At 43.2% G+C, this 19,248-nt stretch overlaps 2 protein-coding genes across 2 annotated transcripts; both read left to right on the top strand.

Annotated features, from left to right (window-relative positions):
- Positions 1 to 1,163: 1,163 nt before the first annotated feature.
- On the top strand, positions 1,164 to 17,922 carry LOC306913869 (ephrin type-A receptor 2). Its single transcript, XM_079490682.1, has 15 exons — positions 1,164 to 1,245; positions 1,581 to 1,642; positions 1,736 to 2,360; positions 5,328 to 5,483; positions 6,490 to 6,831; positions 7,846 to 8,044; positions 8,309 to 8,403; positions 8,900 to 8,998; positions 9,686 to 9,766; positions 9,921 to 10,013; positions 11,022 to 11,143; positions 14,943 to 15,052; positions 15,897 to 16,056; positions 16,349 to 16,485; positions 17,301 to 17,922. The coding sequence occupies exons 1-15, from the start codon at positions 1,182 to 1,184 to the stop codon at positions 17,641 to 17,643; spliced, it is 2,688 nt and encodes an 895-aa protein (XP_079346808.1). The 5' UTR covers positions 1,164 to 1,181; the 3' UTR covers positions 17,644 to 17,922.
- On the top strand, positions 12,158 to 13,153 carry LOC306913876 (geranylgeranyl transferase type-2 subunit beta-like; the record flags this gene model as incomplete). The annotated part of the gene is made up of 1 exon (XM_079490691.1): positions 12,158 to 13,153. The coding sequence occupies one exon, from the start codon at positions 12,158 to 12,160 to the stop codon at positions 13,151 to 13,153; it is 996 nt and encodes a 331-aa protein (XP_079346817.1).
- Positions 17,923 to 19,248: the final 1,326 nt, after the last annotated feature.

The raw sequence follows: 19,248 nt of genomic DNA, 5'->3' as shown, positions 1-19,248 counted from the left end.
TTCAACAGGTGGTCCGTGGACTCGTGGAGGTATGGCATGTCGTCCCTGACCATTTAGTAATGTAGGGTATGTTGATTTTTGGAATTTTTCTTTCCACTAGTTGAGAAACCGTGAACTGAATCACCTGGTGACCTATGATGACCGTCCATGTAGTCATTTTTCTGACTAGTTGGAGGTCAAGAAATTCTACCGAAAAAGGCAGTTTAGAATCTCAAGGGAGGGGGAAGTGCAACCGGTCTGGTTGAGTCATTATTATTAGGAAATGATCATTGGTTGAGATACACATGGGATGCATAGCACTCATCTTAGCCCATATCCTCACCAAAACACAACAGTGGTCCCCAGGTTGATTCTAAGTCAAGGTGGTGGTCCCTGGTTCACAATCAGTTGAAAACCACTGGCATAATAGGCATAAGGGTTAGGGGATATTGCACTTTAATATTCAAAAGTCTAACCCAAAACTGACAGTTTTGGGTGTTGTTTTTCTGCAGTGATTTTTTGTGGTTTGTTGGTTTATACTTATCTTTCCCAAGAAGAAATATAATGAGTCTGCATTTCTTTTAAAGTGTGGAAAGAAGAAGTGAGAAAGATTGCACCACCCTGGGCTTGATGATCAGTCGGAAAAGACGTCAGTCTGACATTGAGTCTAAAAATGGTTTGGCCTCCCTGTCTTATGTTAAGCCATCGTTCGACCAACTCTTTTGAAATCCTTTTAGATTGTTTTTTTTAAACGTGAGAGATTGATTTACAAAATCATTTTCTGGGCTAGATATTATCACCCAAGGGCCACCTGTTGGCTACCACTGCTCTACCGGAGTCCCCCAGGGCTCAATACTAGGCCACTTCCTTTCTTCCCCTCCACCAAATCTCTGGTGTAGAAGACATGAGGCCCTATTCTGTTTGAAAAGGAAAATAAAAGAAAAAGCTATTGTACATTGACCTAATCATATCAGCTAATCCGCTAAGTCAGCAGTGACAGTGGAGGCGTGGGGTGTAGGCCATCTAAAATGTGGGAGGAGGATACCACAGTTTCATTACCACAAGTTCAAGGCACATTCCTCCTTGTTGTTGTTCTCTTAAGTTGTTTAGAATAGCATGGTGTATGTGAGGACATACAGTTACAGTTGATCTGACATGGATTTATGAGAGACAATTCAGTCTTTGGAAAATTGACTCCTACAATGTTACTACTTTGGATGTGTGGATGTTTTCTTGGTTTCACTGGCCAGTGTAGATCAGAAGATGGTGAGTGTTTTCTCACAACACTGGACAACACTGAACAACTGTTCCTTTTTTGTTATTATTGTTTAAAAAACGCATTGTGAGCTTTATGAAAAAAGACTACCGGTATCTCCAAATATGTAAAGTTAGACCTGTGATGAATGACCTGAATGTCTTTACAGTAGGTGGCAAGGCCTATGTGTGTATTTAAGCCACAGTCATTGTCATTCTAAAACTATTATGGTATTAGTAGGTTATACATTGTTGTCGGTTTTAACCACTATTATTCCCTAAAGGGAAAAAGGTTTTGCACAAAAATTTATGAATCCGGAAAACAATGTGCTCTCTCCTCTCCCTAGTGGAACTATTCAATTCTGTTAAGCAGACCTACTGGGAATGGACTTCCAATCCACGCAGAGACGTAAGTCTTCTCCAAACCACGCACACAATGAATGCTTTCGACTCACTTATACCTGTGTAGTAATGTATTGTTGTATATTTATATCACAACCAGTGGGATGTAACCAATTTGAAGCTGGGTTCTGATACTCCAGTACTGGTGTACCAAGCGTGCACAGACGGCAACAGTCGCAGAACTTTACTGAGCCCGTGGATCGACCGCGGTGAATCCTCCCGCCTGCTGCTGGACGTTGCATTTGCCCAAGAAGAGGAACCATCTAAAATGCTGTCTCCGCTGGAGGTTCACTTGTTTCAATCAAACACGGAGCTCAAAAAGTGGCAGGACGGAGGGAAGGTTCTATCTCTCCATGTTTCCAGACAGTTCCCAGCCTCGGCCACCCCGGAACAAATATCGAGCGACTACCTGAATCGGAGTTTGGCCCTAAACCTGGGGACAGTCACGCAGGGGGGCTTCCATCTCGGTTTCTCCTACTCGGGGAGTTGCTTGTACGTGGCGTCTGTGAGAGTGTACTACAGAAGGTGCCCTGGGGTTATCGGCGACCTCGTAGCGTTTGAAGAGGCCGGAGTGGAGTCGGGGCCCCAGACGGGCTCCTGTGTGCTGGGAGCCTTGCAGGTGTCGCCTCCTATCAGGGAGTGCACGGTGGACGGGACATGGACGCCGCTGCAGGGGGAGTGTGTCTGCGGAGCCGGTCTTGAAAGAGTTGACGAGACCTGTCAAGGTATGTCCATGACAACATAGTGACAACACTACATTATCAGCAGGGGTATAATGTGGGAAATATTGTACTTTTACTATTTGACAACTTTAGTTACCTTGAAGATTTTGACTGATATTTTCAAAGCATTTTTAATACATTTGGAAACTTGTGAAATGGGACATTGTGCAAAATTAGTACATTTACTTTCAGTAGTTTTGCATCTTTGAATTTTTGAATCTTTGAATGCCAGACTAATACAAAAGTACAAAATGTGAGTACTTCACCCACCACTGATTATCCGTAATATTAGTAATAGTAATATTAATAGTAGTAATATAGTAATACTTTAATTGTATTTCTAAGACACCATTTTTTATATAATTAATGATTCAATAAATAAATAGGAATAAAAGGACTAATGAATTTAGGGGTGCCCCAGTAGTTTACCTGGTACGAGCGGACGGATTAACCCCCACGAGTGCCCCTGGGCCAGTACTTTCTTTTTTTACTCTCTCTTTTTACTTCAAGAGTACATTTAAATGTAGTAGGTATAGTGACACCAGCCGAAGTTCCTCTGCTTGCGGCACGTATCCCATATAGAGATTGAATTGATCTTTAAACCAATTCCAACCCTGTTGAAAACTGGAAGAACCAGAAGCACGGATTTGGATGATGTAATCTGGTCTGTTTGCATCAGTTAAAATCGCACCGTTTTGTGCAACGTGGAGAGTGAAGACATTAAAGAAACTTTGGACTGATGCCATGATGATGAAAGTCATGCCTCTCAGTTGAAAACACCTACAGTTGGAGGCCATCGATATTGTCCTTTTCTTTTTGCTGAGGTTTGCGTGATCTGCGCAAAAGGACAGTTAAAACCCATTTTGGGCGGGAACCCCTTTTGGTGTTTTAAACATTATGTTATAATTTAGCTATTGAAAAATAGCAGATCTACAAGCTCATAGCGCGCCACCGAGTGGCGCGCTACGAGCTTGTAGGTCTGCTATTTTTGAAAAATCGTGAAAATATTTATTTCAGAAAACTGGAGGATTTAGAAGGATTTTTTTTAAATTTTGAGGTCAGGCCTAAATGGGTCAAATGATAAGGGACAATATCGGTGGCACCCAACTGTACAGTACAAGCCAGCCAAGGGCATGGCTCCCTGCTACCTCCAGCATAATGATCCAGGGCCCTAACGTAAACCATGCCTTACCCTCATATAGCGGGTTTAGAACCTTCCACTTAAACGTTATCTTGCGACCACACTACCCCACTATCCTTTATTTGCGGCTGGAAGTGTGCCTGTGGGCGTGTTGATGCACTTTCCTTACAATTGCTATCTTGCCCACACAGGTTTAGGACAGCAGAAAGCGCCTCCTCAGACCATATGCCGCAATGCAAATTCCGTTTGATAGAACGCGTAATAGACAGGTCGGGAGTGGAGCTGCCAGCACGCACAACAGCAGAACATTATTCACAGCTCAGAGGTCTCGTTCTCCACAAATCTCTGTGGTTGTAATTGTCCTATAGTGAGCAGAAGTGAGAGTGTTAATTCCTTGTGTCCATTTTGTTTTTATAATAAATTGTCTATTCAAAGAAGTTATTTGATTTGTGCCGTGCATTGTGCGCGATACCATTCGCTCGTTCAGTTTCATCACTCCATTTGCGCAGCAAATAATTAATGGATAATGGATTACAACAATGTAAAATTCCCCATAATCAGTAACACGTAGATGATACTTTTGTCAATCACATATGGTTTTATTGAAAGGCAATTAAAGGCTAACGGTAAAGAAGCAACGGGTGTCATTTCCAATGTTATTTCGCTTCAGTTCAGCAGAACCTCAGTTCTGTTTAAGTCTGTTTAATTAATCCGAAGTTTGCTTTCTGCTTGATACCGTTTCATAGAGAGACAATGATTACACAGAACTTTGAGTTTTTAAAAATGCTTCAGATTTGACTGAGTTAAGGCTTAATGAAATGATGAGTGTTCTTGGCTGTTATATCCATATGGTTCCCATGCGCGGTGATCCCGATCAGCATGATCGGGATCCCAGCACAAATCCCAGCCCAAATCCCAGTTAAATCCCAAATTACGATTTAGGGTCTCTGGCATGCGCTAGGGCCCCCAGAGTCCTTGCTCTGACAAGCAAACACAGGTCATCTATCCCTCCCTTCCCTATGACAACAATGGCCAACATTCCAAGCTTGTTCATGTCAAGGACCCCAAAATGTAGATGTATTTATGGCTACAGACCCCCATCTGAAAATATGTTGTCCCATACATACAAGATTCCTGATGTTAAAATGTTCAAATAGCCAATGTACTGTGTGTAACAGAATTTGATGCTATTATATTAATGTATTTCGTCAGGGACCCCCAGGAACCCCCTGGAACTCTCTCAAAGACCCCTGGGGTCGCCGCACCCCACTTTAAGAACCACTGATCTGATTCTATCCCTTCCCCATAACAACCAACACTCCAGGTGGCCTAGACTCCTCTGTCCTCTCTGTCCCTTCTCCCAAGCTGTGGAATGTCCTCTGACGTCCCTCTGTCAGTCATTCCCCATCTTTTACCGCAGTCTGAAACCTCTCCTCTCATCCCCTAGCACTCACCTATTATCTGCCCTTGCCGTATACTTTGATAGATGCTTTCATACTGTATGCTAGGTTTGATGTCTACTTTCTATCGTAGGTATACTTTGCAGGTTTTCTTACTAAACCACTCATACCGCCTACTCTGATATCTGGCACTTTTACTTTGTAAGTTGCTCTAGAGAAGAGCGTCTGCTAAATAGCTACATTTATTTGAACTGGTCAAAATTGTAGACAATATCATGTTGACTCTGGGAAAGGACGGTTGTGACTTAAGGCATAAAATGCAGGAGGCAAAAAATAAGTAAAATTGCCATTTAATTAGGCTACACTCACATTTAGATACAAAACATATCATTTCTTGTTTCGGTGTCATTACCTGTGCTTTTTTACCAGCCTGTCGAGCAGGTTACTACAGACCAGCCAGTGAGCCTGGAGGATGCCTATCGTGCCCACCCAATAGCAGGACCGCCATGGAGGGAGCCGAGAAATGTGACTGTGTTCATGGATACAGCCGTCTGCAAGCTGACCCATACCTGCTGGGATGCACAAGTAAGAGACTATAGTGGAGGCTGTGGAGCTATTTACTTAGTCATCTGATTGAAATTGGTTGGTTAATGTGGCTTGGTTGGTTAATCTGGTTAATCTGGCTTCCTGAAATCTGAAACACCAATGAGCCTGCATAAAGCAGGGACATCATCGGAAACTGGAAAGCAGATTTTGGTCAAACTAGAAACAACATGTAAAAACAATGGCCTCCATTTCAGCATGCTAACTTTCCAGGAAGAGAAAGGCTGTCACAGAGTGAGTAGATGGAAATTGGTGCCCTCTTATAATGAATATTAGTGAGGACCAATTTTATGAAGATAATGTTGAAAATAGGTCAGGTGCCAATGAATGATACATCATATGTGTAAAGTGTACATTCTGTACTTTAATAATCTGTAAAAAACAATAAAATTACCAATGCCTACTTGCGGCACAAAGCACTGTAGCCACTGCCAGTCACATTTGACAACAGCTTTAACATTAACATTCCAGTCTGTGGTCCAGCTGTGTTGAATAACAGTTACACCTTCGCCCCACATCTCCTATCTCAGTGGTTTTCAAACAGTGATCTGGGGACCACCAGTGGTCCTTGAGGGGGTTCCAGGTACTAAATGATGGAGAGTTGGTAACCAAATGGACCCTTAAAGATCTTTAACTCTTGAGAGTAAAATTAAACCAAGAGTAAAATGAAACCAAATAGCAAAATGAAACCAAATGGACCAATACGCTCTCAAGAGTTCAATTGTTGTTAAACATCTGCAGTCTACACAATTAGAGAATATAGAGGAATTGTTATTTTGATCAATGTTTGCCTGTTATCTCTCCTATGGTACCAACCTCAATACAGTATGGAATTGTGGACAAAATCTTATCCAATGACAACAAAATATTTTGGGTCTGAGAGGCATCAAATGGTGGTCATCAAATGGTGGTCCGTGGCTCAAATGCCAAAGAAATAATGGACCTTGATATGAAAAGGGTTGAAAACCACTGTCCTATCTTAATGCAGAGCCCCCGTCGGCCCCGGTCAACGTGACCGCCCGCCACCACAACGACACTCTGCTGACCCTGTGGTGGGACCCTCCCCGCGACCTGGGGGGGAGACAGGAGGTGATGTACAGCGTGGGGTGTCTACAGAGGGAGGGGACGGTGTTCGGCCGCCGGTGGGAGTCATGCGGGAGGGAGGTGGTCTTCCTGCCTGCCTCAGTGGGACTGACCAACACGAGCGTCAGCGTGGCGGGAGTGAACCCACACTCCGACTACAGCCTCTCTGTCCAGGCCAGGAACAACGTATCCATCCACCAGAAGTGGTCGGCGTCTTCATCGGTGTCCACTGTCACCATCCAGAGATGTGAGTGGGTACACCCAGACATGCGTGACAAGACCGGGTTTTTAAACAGCTGGTGGATGGAAATGACGAGCGTCATTGAAGTCACACTGAGTGTGACTGACTGGATGATGCTGTCACTGTACATCTCATGACTGTTCCTGTTGCCAGTGATGGAAAGTGACAAAGTACATTTACTTAAGTACTTTACTTAAGTACAATTTTGATATATATGTTTTGATATATATGTACAAATTTTCTGTACATTTACTTCTACTCCACTACATCTCAGAGGCAAATATTGTACTTTTACTCCACTACAATTATTTGACAAATTCATTAGTTACTAGTTTTAGTTTGTAGATTTTTATTATTATTACAAAACATACATTAACAACCAGTAACCACTTCAACCCTATATACATTTAGGCCATTTGAAAATAGCCGAACGTCTAGCTCACAATGCATCGCAATGTGATGCATTGTGAGCTTGTAGATCTGCTATTTTCAAAAGATTGTTATACATTTGATAACTTGAAATGGGACATTCCGTACAACGAGTACTTTGTACTTTTGGTACTCGTTGATGCAGATACTTTTGTACTTTTTCTGAAGTAAATGTTGAATTCTGGACTTTTACTTGTAGTTCTACACTGCAGTATTGATACTTTAAAAAACAATTGTAAAACAATTGTCTACTTTTTCCACCACTGGTACATCCCATGACTGTTCCTGTCGCCATGATGATTCATGACTTACTCTTACTGTAAGACTTATATCAGAACTACTTTGATTTTATATTTGGCAACCTAGGGGCATAACCGCCAACTGGTTGTTAGAGGGTTTCAACAACTTGGGAAGTTGGGATGCCCAAAAAGGGGGCAAAGTATTGTACTCTCTGCTATAATTGGCAGCCGTCACATATGGTGGACATGCTGTTACTTGGCAATAAGGGTAGTGTACTGAGCGACATGCTTATTGTGTCCATCTCTCCATGATTTTGTGAATGTACTGTAACCTTACTGTTGTGTCTTGCAGTGAAAATCCCAGTGATAGTGACTGTCGGCCCCGTCCCAAACACCACGGACCCTCAAGTAGTTCCTTCTCCTCAGGGCGAGAAGAGGATGGTGTCTCCGTGGATACTGATGGGGGCCATGCTGGGGGGCCTGCTGCTCTTACTGGCTATAATAATCCCTCTGGCCGTGTGCACGCGACGCCGTAAACACAGTGTACTTAGGTGGGTGGAACATCCTACATGCACTTTTAGTTTCTGTTTCCCTGACATGGTCAATGGGTTTCTAGGCCGTCGAGCTCTTTCGACACAGTCTGAGTCTTGGTGTAGCAGCGTTTAGGACACCCAATGGGTCCGGATGAAGCGATCATTTATACTTCAACACAGCTGTGCAGCTTGATGGAATTATTTCTTTTCTAGTTTTAGTTTAGTTTTTAGTTGATTTTGTGTGTATGTTGAAAATGATACAAGAGGCCTTTTTGTTCATAGGAATGACAACCAAGAGGTCGAACTCTTGACTCTAAACCCTGGTGTAACGTACCGTCGCACTGAGCAGACAAATCCTGAGCCTCCCCAGCCCACTAGTAAGTAAAACAATGCTGACATTAAGGACTAATTCATTTTTTGTCGCTTAATGAAAATAACTAATTTTCAAATGAGTTGTCTTTAATACATGAATGTGGAAAGTTGGCAATAGAGCAGGGGTCTTCAATGTTTTTCAGGCCAAGGAGGACCCCTTAGCTGAGAGAGAGAGATGAAGCGGGGACCCCCACTAAAATAATTTATAAAATGACATTGCAGAAAACACAAAACCTTGATACCCTCATATAGACTTTTGACAGCACTATCATCAGAGTTAATTCATGTAATGTTGTTGTTTTGTTTGTTTGTTTGTTTGTTACTTTATTTACACATTATCTTTTCTATGAATATTTGGATTCATGTTCATTTGTATTTGACCACTTAAACCCTTGGACAATTGTCCAAGGGCCTTTTTTTTCTCTACACCAAACCTCTACCCTACTACTCTCTTATCAGTGTCATCATCATTGTTCACATATTGAATGTATTGTTCCTTAGCCGTCCAGTTACAGGGCTTTAGTGGCGGCCTGCTGGCCACTCTGGAGGATGTACTGGTGGAGAGAGACCAACTCACCCTGGGCAAGGAGCTGGGCAAGGGTCAGTAACTAAGTACATGTGACTTAAGTAGGCCTACTGTACTTAAGTACATTTTTAGGTATTTGTACTTTACTTGAGTATGTCAAATGTTCAGTACTTTTACTTCTACGTCTTTTACTTCTAAGTATTTTACTTCTACATCTCAGAGACAAATATTATACTTTTACTCCGCTACAATTATTTGAAAACGTACTAGTTAGGCCTACTTTATAGATTTTGATTATTATTTAAAAAAATGCAATACCCACTTCAGGCCTACATTTCGGCCATTTGATACCCGATTTACGAGCTCACAATGCGTAGCATCGCAACGCATTGTGAGCTAGTAGATCTGCTATTTTCAAAAGTTGTTTTTTTTTACTTGAAATGAGTAGGCTACTTTTGGTACTTTCAGTACATTTTGATGCTAAAACTATTGTACTTTTACGCAAGTAAATTTAGAATTTCTGACTTTTCCTTGTACCGGAGTATTTCTACATTGCAGTATTGATACCTTTACTTACTGTAAGTAAAACATGTGAATACTTTTTCCACACTGGTCACTGACTGGTTCCCAATCAATATTTGATCTAGGCCGAAAATGCGACGTATACAAAACACATCAATGTTAATTGAGAAGGGAAAACTTCTTGTCAATGTTATTATACTCTCTATTAATTTAATTGAAAACGTATGTTTGTCTTGCAGGAGAGTTTGGTGCTGTCTATGAAGGGGTCTTCACTCCAGAAAATGGGCTGGTCATTAGAGTTGCAGTGAAAACCATGAGAGGTGCTTATTCCACAATGATCAACGCTATTTACTAGCACTAATACACTGCCCACACAGTATAATCCAGATGTGCGCACATTATGCTTTTGTTCCTTTTTTCATTGTCTTATCTATATTAATTCCACCTCATGGTCTCTCGTCACTGTGCCTCCAGTTGGAATCCACAGCCAAGAGGACTTACAGGACTTTTTGAAAGAGGTAGAGATCATGAAGAGCTTTGATCACGACAACGTGGTCAGACTGCTGGGTAAGGAGCTCCCGTAGCCACACATTTTGTATATGACATCTTTTCGTTGAACCATTCAAGGAGGCAGGGTGAGGCTGTGGGCTTCCACTCCGCAACAACAGAACCCTGTCTGCTGCACTGTAGCCTGGCCCAGCCAGTGTACTTTCTGGTATAGATGGGCGGGTAGCGCATGGAGCAAGCGTTGGATAATATTGGTTCACTGATCTGAGCGCCCGCCCCCGTCCGCCCTGTCCGGAGAAAACTGACATCAGCATATTTCAAGCGACGCCCCTCTGCACTGTAGTTTACTCCCGCTCTTAGACCAGGAACGGAAATAAAAGCCTTTGTACCGAGGCTAACTGCACTGCAATGCACTGCTGGCTCTCAATGATCGACCTTTTATGTCCCGAAGGGTGGCCTCACTCAGACCTTTACTGCATTGCTGTATGCTTGTTGGATGAATGTTGTGTAGTGTCATGGCCGCCCCAATGCATTTCCAATGGGAGTCACATGGTTTGACACAACATTTGTGTTGTATGAGGGGGAGGGGCGCAGTCGAAAGCCATACAACAGCTTGTGACTTCCATTGGAAATGCATTGGGGCGGCCATGACACTACACAACATTCATCCAACAAGCATACAGCAATGCAGTAAAGGTCTGAGTGAGGCCTTACTCTTCTGAAAATAACAGTTCCAATGGATCCAATGGAGTTATTATTTAGTGTCACTCGAAGTATCACTCAACTTTTCAAATGTATAAAAATCTTTTGAAAATAGCAGATCTATCGCAACGCATTGTGAGCTTGTAGATCGGCTATTTTCAAATAGCCGAAATGTATATATGGTTGAAGTGGTTAGTGTATGTTTTGATATAGTAATCTAAATCTACAAAGTAACTAGTAGTAACTAAAGTTTTCAAATAAATGCAGTGGAGTAAAAGTACAATAGTAGAGATGTAGTGGAGTAGAAGTATACGTAGTAAAGTACAGTAGCCTTGTGTGAGTGCTGTGTGTGTGTTTGTCCTGCAGGGGTCACTCTAGAGAGCGAGCAAGACTCCCCTCTGCCTGTGCCTCTGGTCATTCTGCCCTTCATGAAACACGGGGACCTGCGGCGCTTCCTTATTGCCACGCGCTATGGGGACATTCCTATGGTGAGAAGCATTTACTTTAACATGCAAACCCGTTTCGTGCATACACACACATGTGCCACACACACACACACACACACACACACACACACACACACACACACACACACACACACACGTGCGCACGCACACACACACACAGGCACAGTGCATAGACAAACCTGTCTTCATTTACACAGGTGCAGGGCCCCCAGGGGTCCTGGATCTGCTGTTTTATTGTGAAATTGTTTTAATAATTAGGATATGCAAATATTATATAATGTAATGCAACACAAATCTTCTCTTTTCAAATACGCATCAATTCGGGGCCTCGGGGGTCCTTAACATGAATATATTTGAGAACCACTGTTTTAGATTATATTCATTGCATAACACTGTGACCTAGGTCCTAAACTTTGATAAGAACTTTGGGTTGTATAGCTACTGGGCTTATACTGTAAGTCAAAATATATAGTTCATCGTCTTTATCTTTTGCTTCTTTGCGCTGTGAGACTGCGGAATAATGTGTTTACAGCGTGGCTCAGTATTATAAGAGGATAGCCGTGTGTGTGTGTGTGTGTGTGTCTGTGTGTGTGTGTGTGTGTGTGTGTGTGTGTGTGTGTGTGTGTGTGTGCGTGTGCGTGTGCGTGCGTGTGTGTGTCAAACCAGTGGAGAACATTTCTTGTGCATGCTGCCAGTAGGCCAATCTCTCTTTTTCTTTTTTCAACAAAATATTGAATCACTTGTCTTGAACCCTAGCATCCCTATTATTCACCGAACATAGCAGATGGAGCACAACACCACCTATTTTCGGGAAAGAGATTTGGTATGGGGGGGACCCAGGCAACTATAAGTATCCGTTTACGTATATAGGGTTTAAAAGTGGTTGACTTTAATTTTGTAATGGAAGCCAGTGCCTGGAGCGGTCTGAAACCATGCCCAAATTTGGAGATGACTGACGTCATCAATATGACCTAACTGATACCTCACAAATAAATGTCGCTGTATAACGGTCCGACGCCTGACCATTGCGCGACGATGCTTACCCAAGTGAGGGATGTTGTCGTCAAAGACGACGCTCCAAGCGCGTTGCTGCTAGACAAACATGCGGATTACATAGCATCATATGGCTCCAAAACGGACGACTACGAATATGCCCTGTCGGAGTACCTGAGGATGAGCGGGCTATACTGGGGCCTGACCGCAGTGGACCTGATGGGCGAGCTGCCAAGGATGAATCGTGAGGAGATCACACGTTTCATCCAGTCCTGCCAGCAGGACTGCGGGGGCCTCGGTGCCAGCATCGGACATGACCCTCATCTCCTCTACACCTTCAGTGCAGTGCAGATCCTGTCCCTGTATGACGCCGTCGACGTGATCCATGTGGACAAAGTGGTGGAGTACGTCAGAGGACTGCAGCAGGCCGATGGCTCGTTTGCAGGGGACAAATGGGGCGAGATAGACACAAGGTTCTCCTTCTGCGCCGTCGCCACTCTCGCTCTGCTGGGCAAATTGGACGCGATAAACGTCGACAAGGCTGTGGAGTTTGTGTTGTCTTGTATGAACTTTGACGGCGGATTTGGCCGCCGGCCCCACTCAGAGTCCCACGCCGGACAGATTTACTGCTGTACCGCGTTCCTGTCCATCACAGGTCAGCTGCACCGGGTGAACGCCGACCTGCTGGGCTGGTGGCTCTGCGAGAGGCAGCTGCCTTCCGGAGGCCTCAACGGCCGTCCCGAGAAGCTCCCAGACGTGTGTTACTCCTGGTGGGTTTTGGCCTCGCTGAAGATCATCGGCAGAAACCACTGGATAGACAAAGCCAAGCTGCGCGCCTTCATTCTGGCCTGTCAGGACGACGAGACGGGAGGCTTCGCCGACAGACCAGGAGACGTGGTGGATCCGTACCACACCCTGTTCGGAGTGGCGGCTCTGTCCCTGCTGGGGGATCCGTTGATCAAGGAAGTGAACCCTGTGTTTTGTATGCCTGAGGAGGTTCTCCAGAGGATAGGCATGCAACCAGACATACTGAGCTGACTCTCAACCCATTAGGACACGAGACCAGATTCTACAAATGTTTTCTAAATCATGACAGTTTTCTGATTTTCTACTACTAATGATTCCCGAGCACGGAGCACGCCGCGACACACCACTCCAAGAGATGGGTCATATGCGGGGAACAAATGTCACTGCGGTAACGTGTGTGACTAATCGTACGACTTTGACTTTGACTTCTTTCTTTTTTGAGGGCCCTCCTATATTCAGCTATTAGTGTAGATTTCTGTCCTACACAAACATTAAATTCCCATTGACAATGAATGGAGAATTTTATGTCATAGTGTCTGAGCAAATAGGCTTAGTGTCTATTTTTGTCTCCAGAAACATTAAATTCCCATTGACAATGAATGTAGAATGTTACGTCATAGTGTCTGAGCAAATAGGCTTAGTGTCTATTTTACGTCATGATGATGTACGATGATAAGAGTGCCCCTCACTTCACACGGGTGTGATTTTTTTCCTCCTCTATCAGTGGTTCTCAAACTATTTCATGTCAAGGATCCCAAAAAAAGATATGTAATTGGCCATGGACCCCCATCTCATTTTGTTTCAGGGATGTCCCAGAAGCAAAGCTTTTATCTGTCAAAGAATATATTCAAACATTTGCGTCACATTTTCACGATTGTTCGACAGCTAAAGTTTAAAATAATGGATAAAGTGGTTAAAAGCTAACGCGACACAGATGCGTCCTCAGGTCTTAATGGACACCACCCTCCACCTCAGCAACTAGTACCACCACCCTGCCACTCTGCCATGCACCCCCCAGTCACACCAATCACCCCTAGAGCACTGTATGAAGTTATTTTGCTTAGTGCAGTGGTTTCCAACCTTTTTCATATCAAGGTCCATTATTTATTTGGTATTTTAGCTACGGAACACCATTTGATGAGTCTCAGACCCAAAACGTAGAATATTTTGTCTTTGGATAAGCTTTGCCCACAAATGTTGGTACCGTAGGAGAGACGACGGGCAAATGTTGATCAAGACGACAATTATTTTAAATTCTCTAATTGCGTAGACTTATTGTAAATTAAGACATGCAGATGTTTAACAATAATTTTACTCTTGAGAGTGAAGAATAAAAACCCCATTTGGTTTCATTTTACACTCTCAAGAGTTAAAGATCTACTGTGTAATTAAGGGTCCATTAGGTCACCAACTTTCCATCAGTTGGGAACAACCTGGAATCCCCTCATGGACCTCTGGTTGAAAACCACTGTTCTGGTTCTTTCCCCTCCATCTGTAGCAGATTTAATTTGTTTACTCGTTCCTGGCTTCAGACACCCTTCTGAAAAGGTCATTCCAAATTGTTCTTGCTGCTCTGCTATGCTGCTGCTCAACTGCTGCTTTGTGTTTGTGCTTAGCTCCATGAGGTTTTTTGTGCTCCCACTACCACCCCACTAGCATCCACCTGTTGGCTCTGTTTCTATATGATTCCCTTAGAGGAGTCCATTTCATTCCCTGTAATATCTATTTGGCAGATCATATATTTATTTTAAGATTTTCATTCTGGGTCCTGGCAGGGAATGAATTTGAGATGAGAGATGAATTGAAACCAAATATGCTTCTATTGCATGAAAAATGTGTATTCAATCCACGAGTAGTTTGATTGAAATCATGTAGGATATTTGGTCCTCAGTCCTCACAAGTACAGACATAATATGACACATACAGACACCGGCCCCATCATACTCAACCTGCATGTTCAACAAAATTTGAGCCAGCATCAAATAAATCACAGAATGTGCCAATATCTCCTGTCTCCCAGTTCGTGCCTCACCAGAGTCTCCTGCGCTTCATGATTGACATCGCAGCGGGGATGGAATACCTGAGCTCCCAGGGCTTTCTACACAGGGACCTGGCTGCACGCAACTGCATGTGAGTCCATACAGAGTGACTCTGAGAGATAAAGTCACCCAGGTCATAGACAGGGGAGCTGTTGTTCAGATTAGACTGCATCTCTGTCCTTCGAGGCATTAGTATTCATACATAGCTTCAGACAGGACACTGAGGTGGATGTGTAAGGACACGCTCTGGCTGGCGGGAGGATGTGAGAAAATAAGTGGGAAAAAAAACGATTGGATTAAACATAACGTAGCTATACCCTGCTCACAACTAGTTCTGCGTCTCTCAATTGTGACCGTTACTGTTGCCTTTTTTACCTCAAAAGTTACTCATCTCCTTGGCTTAGCCTACTCATCATTCCCTCTAAGTTTCATGAATATCTGTCCATTCTCAAGTTATCTATCTGACAATCTAACACAGGACAGATTACAATACCCTGCCATGAATTGCTGCAGGCAGGCTAGTGTTGCTTATAAGTGTTGATCCCTGAGGGGGATTTGCGTTGTTGCCACAGCCATGGATAGGAAATGATGAGACAGTGATAGAAGGAAGACCTCTCTAATGTGACACTGTGAATCATTGTGTGGTTGCCCATTTGACTAAATAGACAATCTTATTCACACACTAAGCATTCAAAATCTCAACTCTGGGCGAATCACATTATTCACATATAGGTAAAACATTATCGATAGAAACTGTATTGCAATTGCACATGTAGATTGATTGATACTATTGGTCCGACTGGTCATTAGACCGACAACCTACCTCAAACCCTAACCACAAGCATGGGAGCAGCGAATGTTCGACTGCATGTCCGACTGTTGTTTCCGCATGTCGGTTCGTTGGTGTGTCTAATCTGCGTGTGCATCCCTCGCAGGTTGGGGGACGACTTGCGTGTGTCTGTAGCTGACTTTGGTCTGTCCAAGAATATCTTGAGCAACAATTACTACAGGCAGACTGTGGCCATCCGTGTGCCCATCAAGTGGATGGCTGTGGAGAGCCTGTCTGAATCCATCTACACCACCAAGAGTGACGTGGTGAGTTTTCTCTATTGCCTCATCCATTTTGTTGCTGCTAGACATGAGCCCAACCAATAAAGAGTCCCTTATTTTATTTGACTCTTTTGATGACATCAGTATTGGCAATTATACAGTTATGCAAGTGTCCAAATTCTTAACCACTCTCAACCTGGTGTCCATATTTTGGATGTGTAATAATATAGGAAAAAACATTAATTTCTAAATTCAAATTAATTGATTAACCACTTAAACCCTACTACATGAACTAAACGATTTATGAACTGTATCTAACATGTCCCTGTGTGTTCAGTGGTCATTTGGGGTGACTATTTGGGAGATTGTGTCCAGAGGCAGGACCCCATACCCTGGGGTCAACAACCACGAGCTGCTAGACCTCCTGACATCTGGCTACAGACTCAAACCTCCCGACGACTGTGATCCCCCGCTGTGAGTTCTCGCAGTTCAACGAGAGAGATAACCACTGAAATGCTATATGCTTTGTTGACCCGAGTCTCCCAGGGCTCTATCCTTGGCCCATAACCAACTCTTCGTCAAAAATAGCCAACAACAAGAATGTTTGCAGAATGTTTGCCTATTTTGACATGCTCAGAATAGGGATGCTAGGGTTCAAGTGGTTAAATGGTTAAGGCCAATATCTACACTGGACTATATTTGGTATTAGGTATTCAATCTTGTTGATTATATAACCCACTGGAGGCCTTATGCTATGAATGCATAGTGGTGTGTGTGATTCATCACTCAAGCTTTATTGGAATTTATACTGGGTTAGAATTAGAATTCTACCTTCTACTACATTGCTCTTGTAGCCTCATTGACAACATGAGCTATGTGAGCTCATAATTTTCTCTTAAGTTTCATGACTCATTTTGATTGGCTAGCTCAGCTGCAGCGCTGCCTCTCTGGCTTTGACTTATTGAGTCAGCGTGAGCCATACTGGAACAGCAGGCTGGAACTGAGAATTAGGAAACACAGAACGTGACATAGAGGTGACACTGTCCATGTAATTAATCATATGCTGCTCCTCTCTCTCTCTCTCTCTCTCTCTCTCTCTCTCTCTCTCTCTCTCTCTCTCTCTCTCTCTCTCTCGTCTTTATGCTGGCTATTTTCACCACTTAAATCCTACATATTTGAATCAAATTGAATGAATCATTATGGTTTGTTGGCTATTGGTTGTTGTTATTTCTTTCGTACATTTTTTTAAAACTATTTTACCTCTCTCCTTCACCACCTCTCCATGTCAGCTATGAGGTGATGCGGAGTTGCTGGCACGACGAGCCCTCTCAGAGGCCTCATTTCAGGGAGCTGGGAGAGAAGCTGAAAGCCCTTCTGTCTCAGCTGCCGGGCCTGGAGGCCAGCCAGGAGGCCCACTATATCAACCAGGGCCTGGAGGTGGCTGCCAGTCAGGGGGTCGCCTATGAAGACGGCCCAGAGGCGGAGGAAGGCGCGGTGGGCAATGTTTACCTGCCCGCCCCTACGCGTTCCGCCCCGCCCCTAGCTGCCAAGAGGGAGGGGGAAGAGGATGAGGTTGAAGATGGCTATCTTTTGTCTGTCAAAGTTGCTTCAGCAGTCAAGAGAGATGACTGATACCGAAAAGGACAGTGGTTTTATGCAACATTTACTTTGGGGCCATTGGGGTGCACACCACACGTGTGTTATGTGGGTGTAAAAGAGATGTGAAATGTACTATATTATTATTACATGTCATTTATATTGTAAATACACAGGCACTGGATATGAGATTGCACAATATTTTGCTCATCACTCAGGGATAGTATATTGTTGAAATACTGTAGAAACTCAAGTCTACGCAAGTCAAAAAGAAAGAAATGTCTATGCTGGCTACATACATTTGCACGTACAATTTATTTCAATGTTGTGGGGTATTAGAAAAATAAAGGGAAGCTCCGCACACTCAGATCTGCGCACAATCAATGTATTTATTTTGCAAGCTTTCGGTCTACTGACCTTCAGGCAATGTTGTGCGGTATAAAATAGTATAATAGTATAGAAATGTACAGTACTGCTAGATGAATGTATGTATGCTACAATAAGACTGTGCCTACTTGTGTAAATGCATTGGTGCCAGTATTTGGGAACGTTTGTAGCAATCAAGCAATGTACAATGTACATTTAGTGCTGCATTGAAATGTATAAGCATGCTGAAGTTACTCAACCTATGATTGCACTAGTGTTGGAATAATAGCCGTATTAACCACTCACGTCCAGATCTATTCTAAAAAATATTTTTTCCAAAATAACTATTTGTTTTATTAATGTGTTGTGAGATTGGCAATTTTGTAGTTATTCCAATCCACTAAACAAAAATGAGTCAACATGTGATGTGTGTTAAAATTAGAACATGGAACTCTCACTCTTTCTTCTTTTTCTCCTTCTGAAATGTACACTCTGAAGCGATATTGCCCTTTGCCCCTGTTAAGTGTTGACTTGATGCCATATGTAGTCCTGAAGAAAGCAAGGATGTTACAGAGACACTGGAGATGGAGTCACTTAGAGGGGGGAGGGAGGGAAAGTCCTGGGAACTGCACTTGTGTCCTATGTATACATAGAAATGCTGTTATTGTACTGCTTTTTCCAAATAAAATAAATATTATTAAAAAAAAAAGAACATGGAACTCAGCCACATAACAGAGCATGGTGATTAAAGCTGCAATCAGGAAAGGATTTCTATGAATGAACCAACATCAGTGGTTGGAAGTGGTCTCCCTTCTCTTCCACTGAGACATAAACCCATGGTGTTGGGTAGGACAGTAGTGGTTCTCAAAGTGGGGTCGGGCGACCCCCAGGGGTCCATGTGTGGGTTCCAGGGGGTCCCCAGATAAATGATGGATAGTTAGGAATAGGAACCAAATGGACACTGAATGTGGCTGCAACTCTGAGAGTGTACAAATGGTGGTTCCATTTGTACACTTTCAGAGTTATTGTGGTAGGTGGTCTAAAGCAGGGGTACTCAAAGTGGGGTCCAGGGACCTCCAGCTATTTAAAAAAAAATGTTGACATTCTTTGAAAATGTTAGAATTTTTTTTGGACATTTTTAACACCACACATCTTGTATGGGGTCCTTGGCACAAAATCTTTACAGATGGGGGTCTGCGGCCAAATACACATTAATTTAGGGGTCCTTGACATGAAAAGGTTTGAGAACCACTGGGGTAGGACACCTTGTCTATA

This window comes from Electrona antarctica, assembly GCF_951216825.1.
Source record: "Electrona antarctica genome assembly, chromosome: 21".
Lineage (NCBI taxonomy): Eukaryota > Metazoa > Chordata > Actinopteri > Myctophiformes > Myctophidae > Electrona > Electrona antarctica.
The sequence above is the reverse complement of the archived record's forward strand: the minus strand, read 5'-3'. Positions and strand labels throughout refer to the sequence as shown.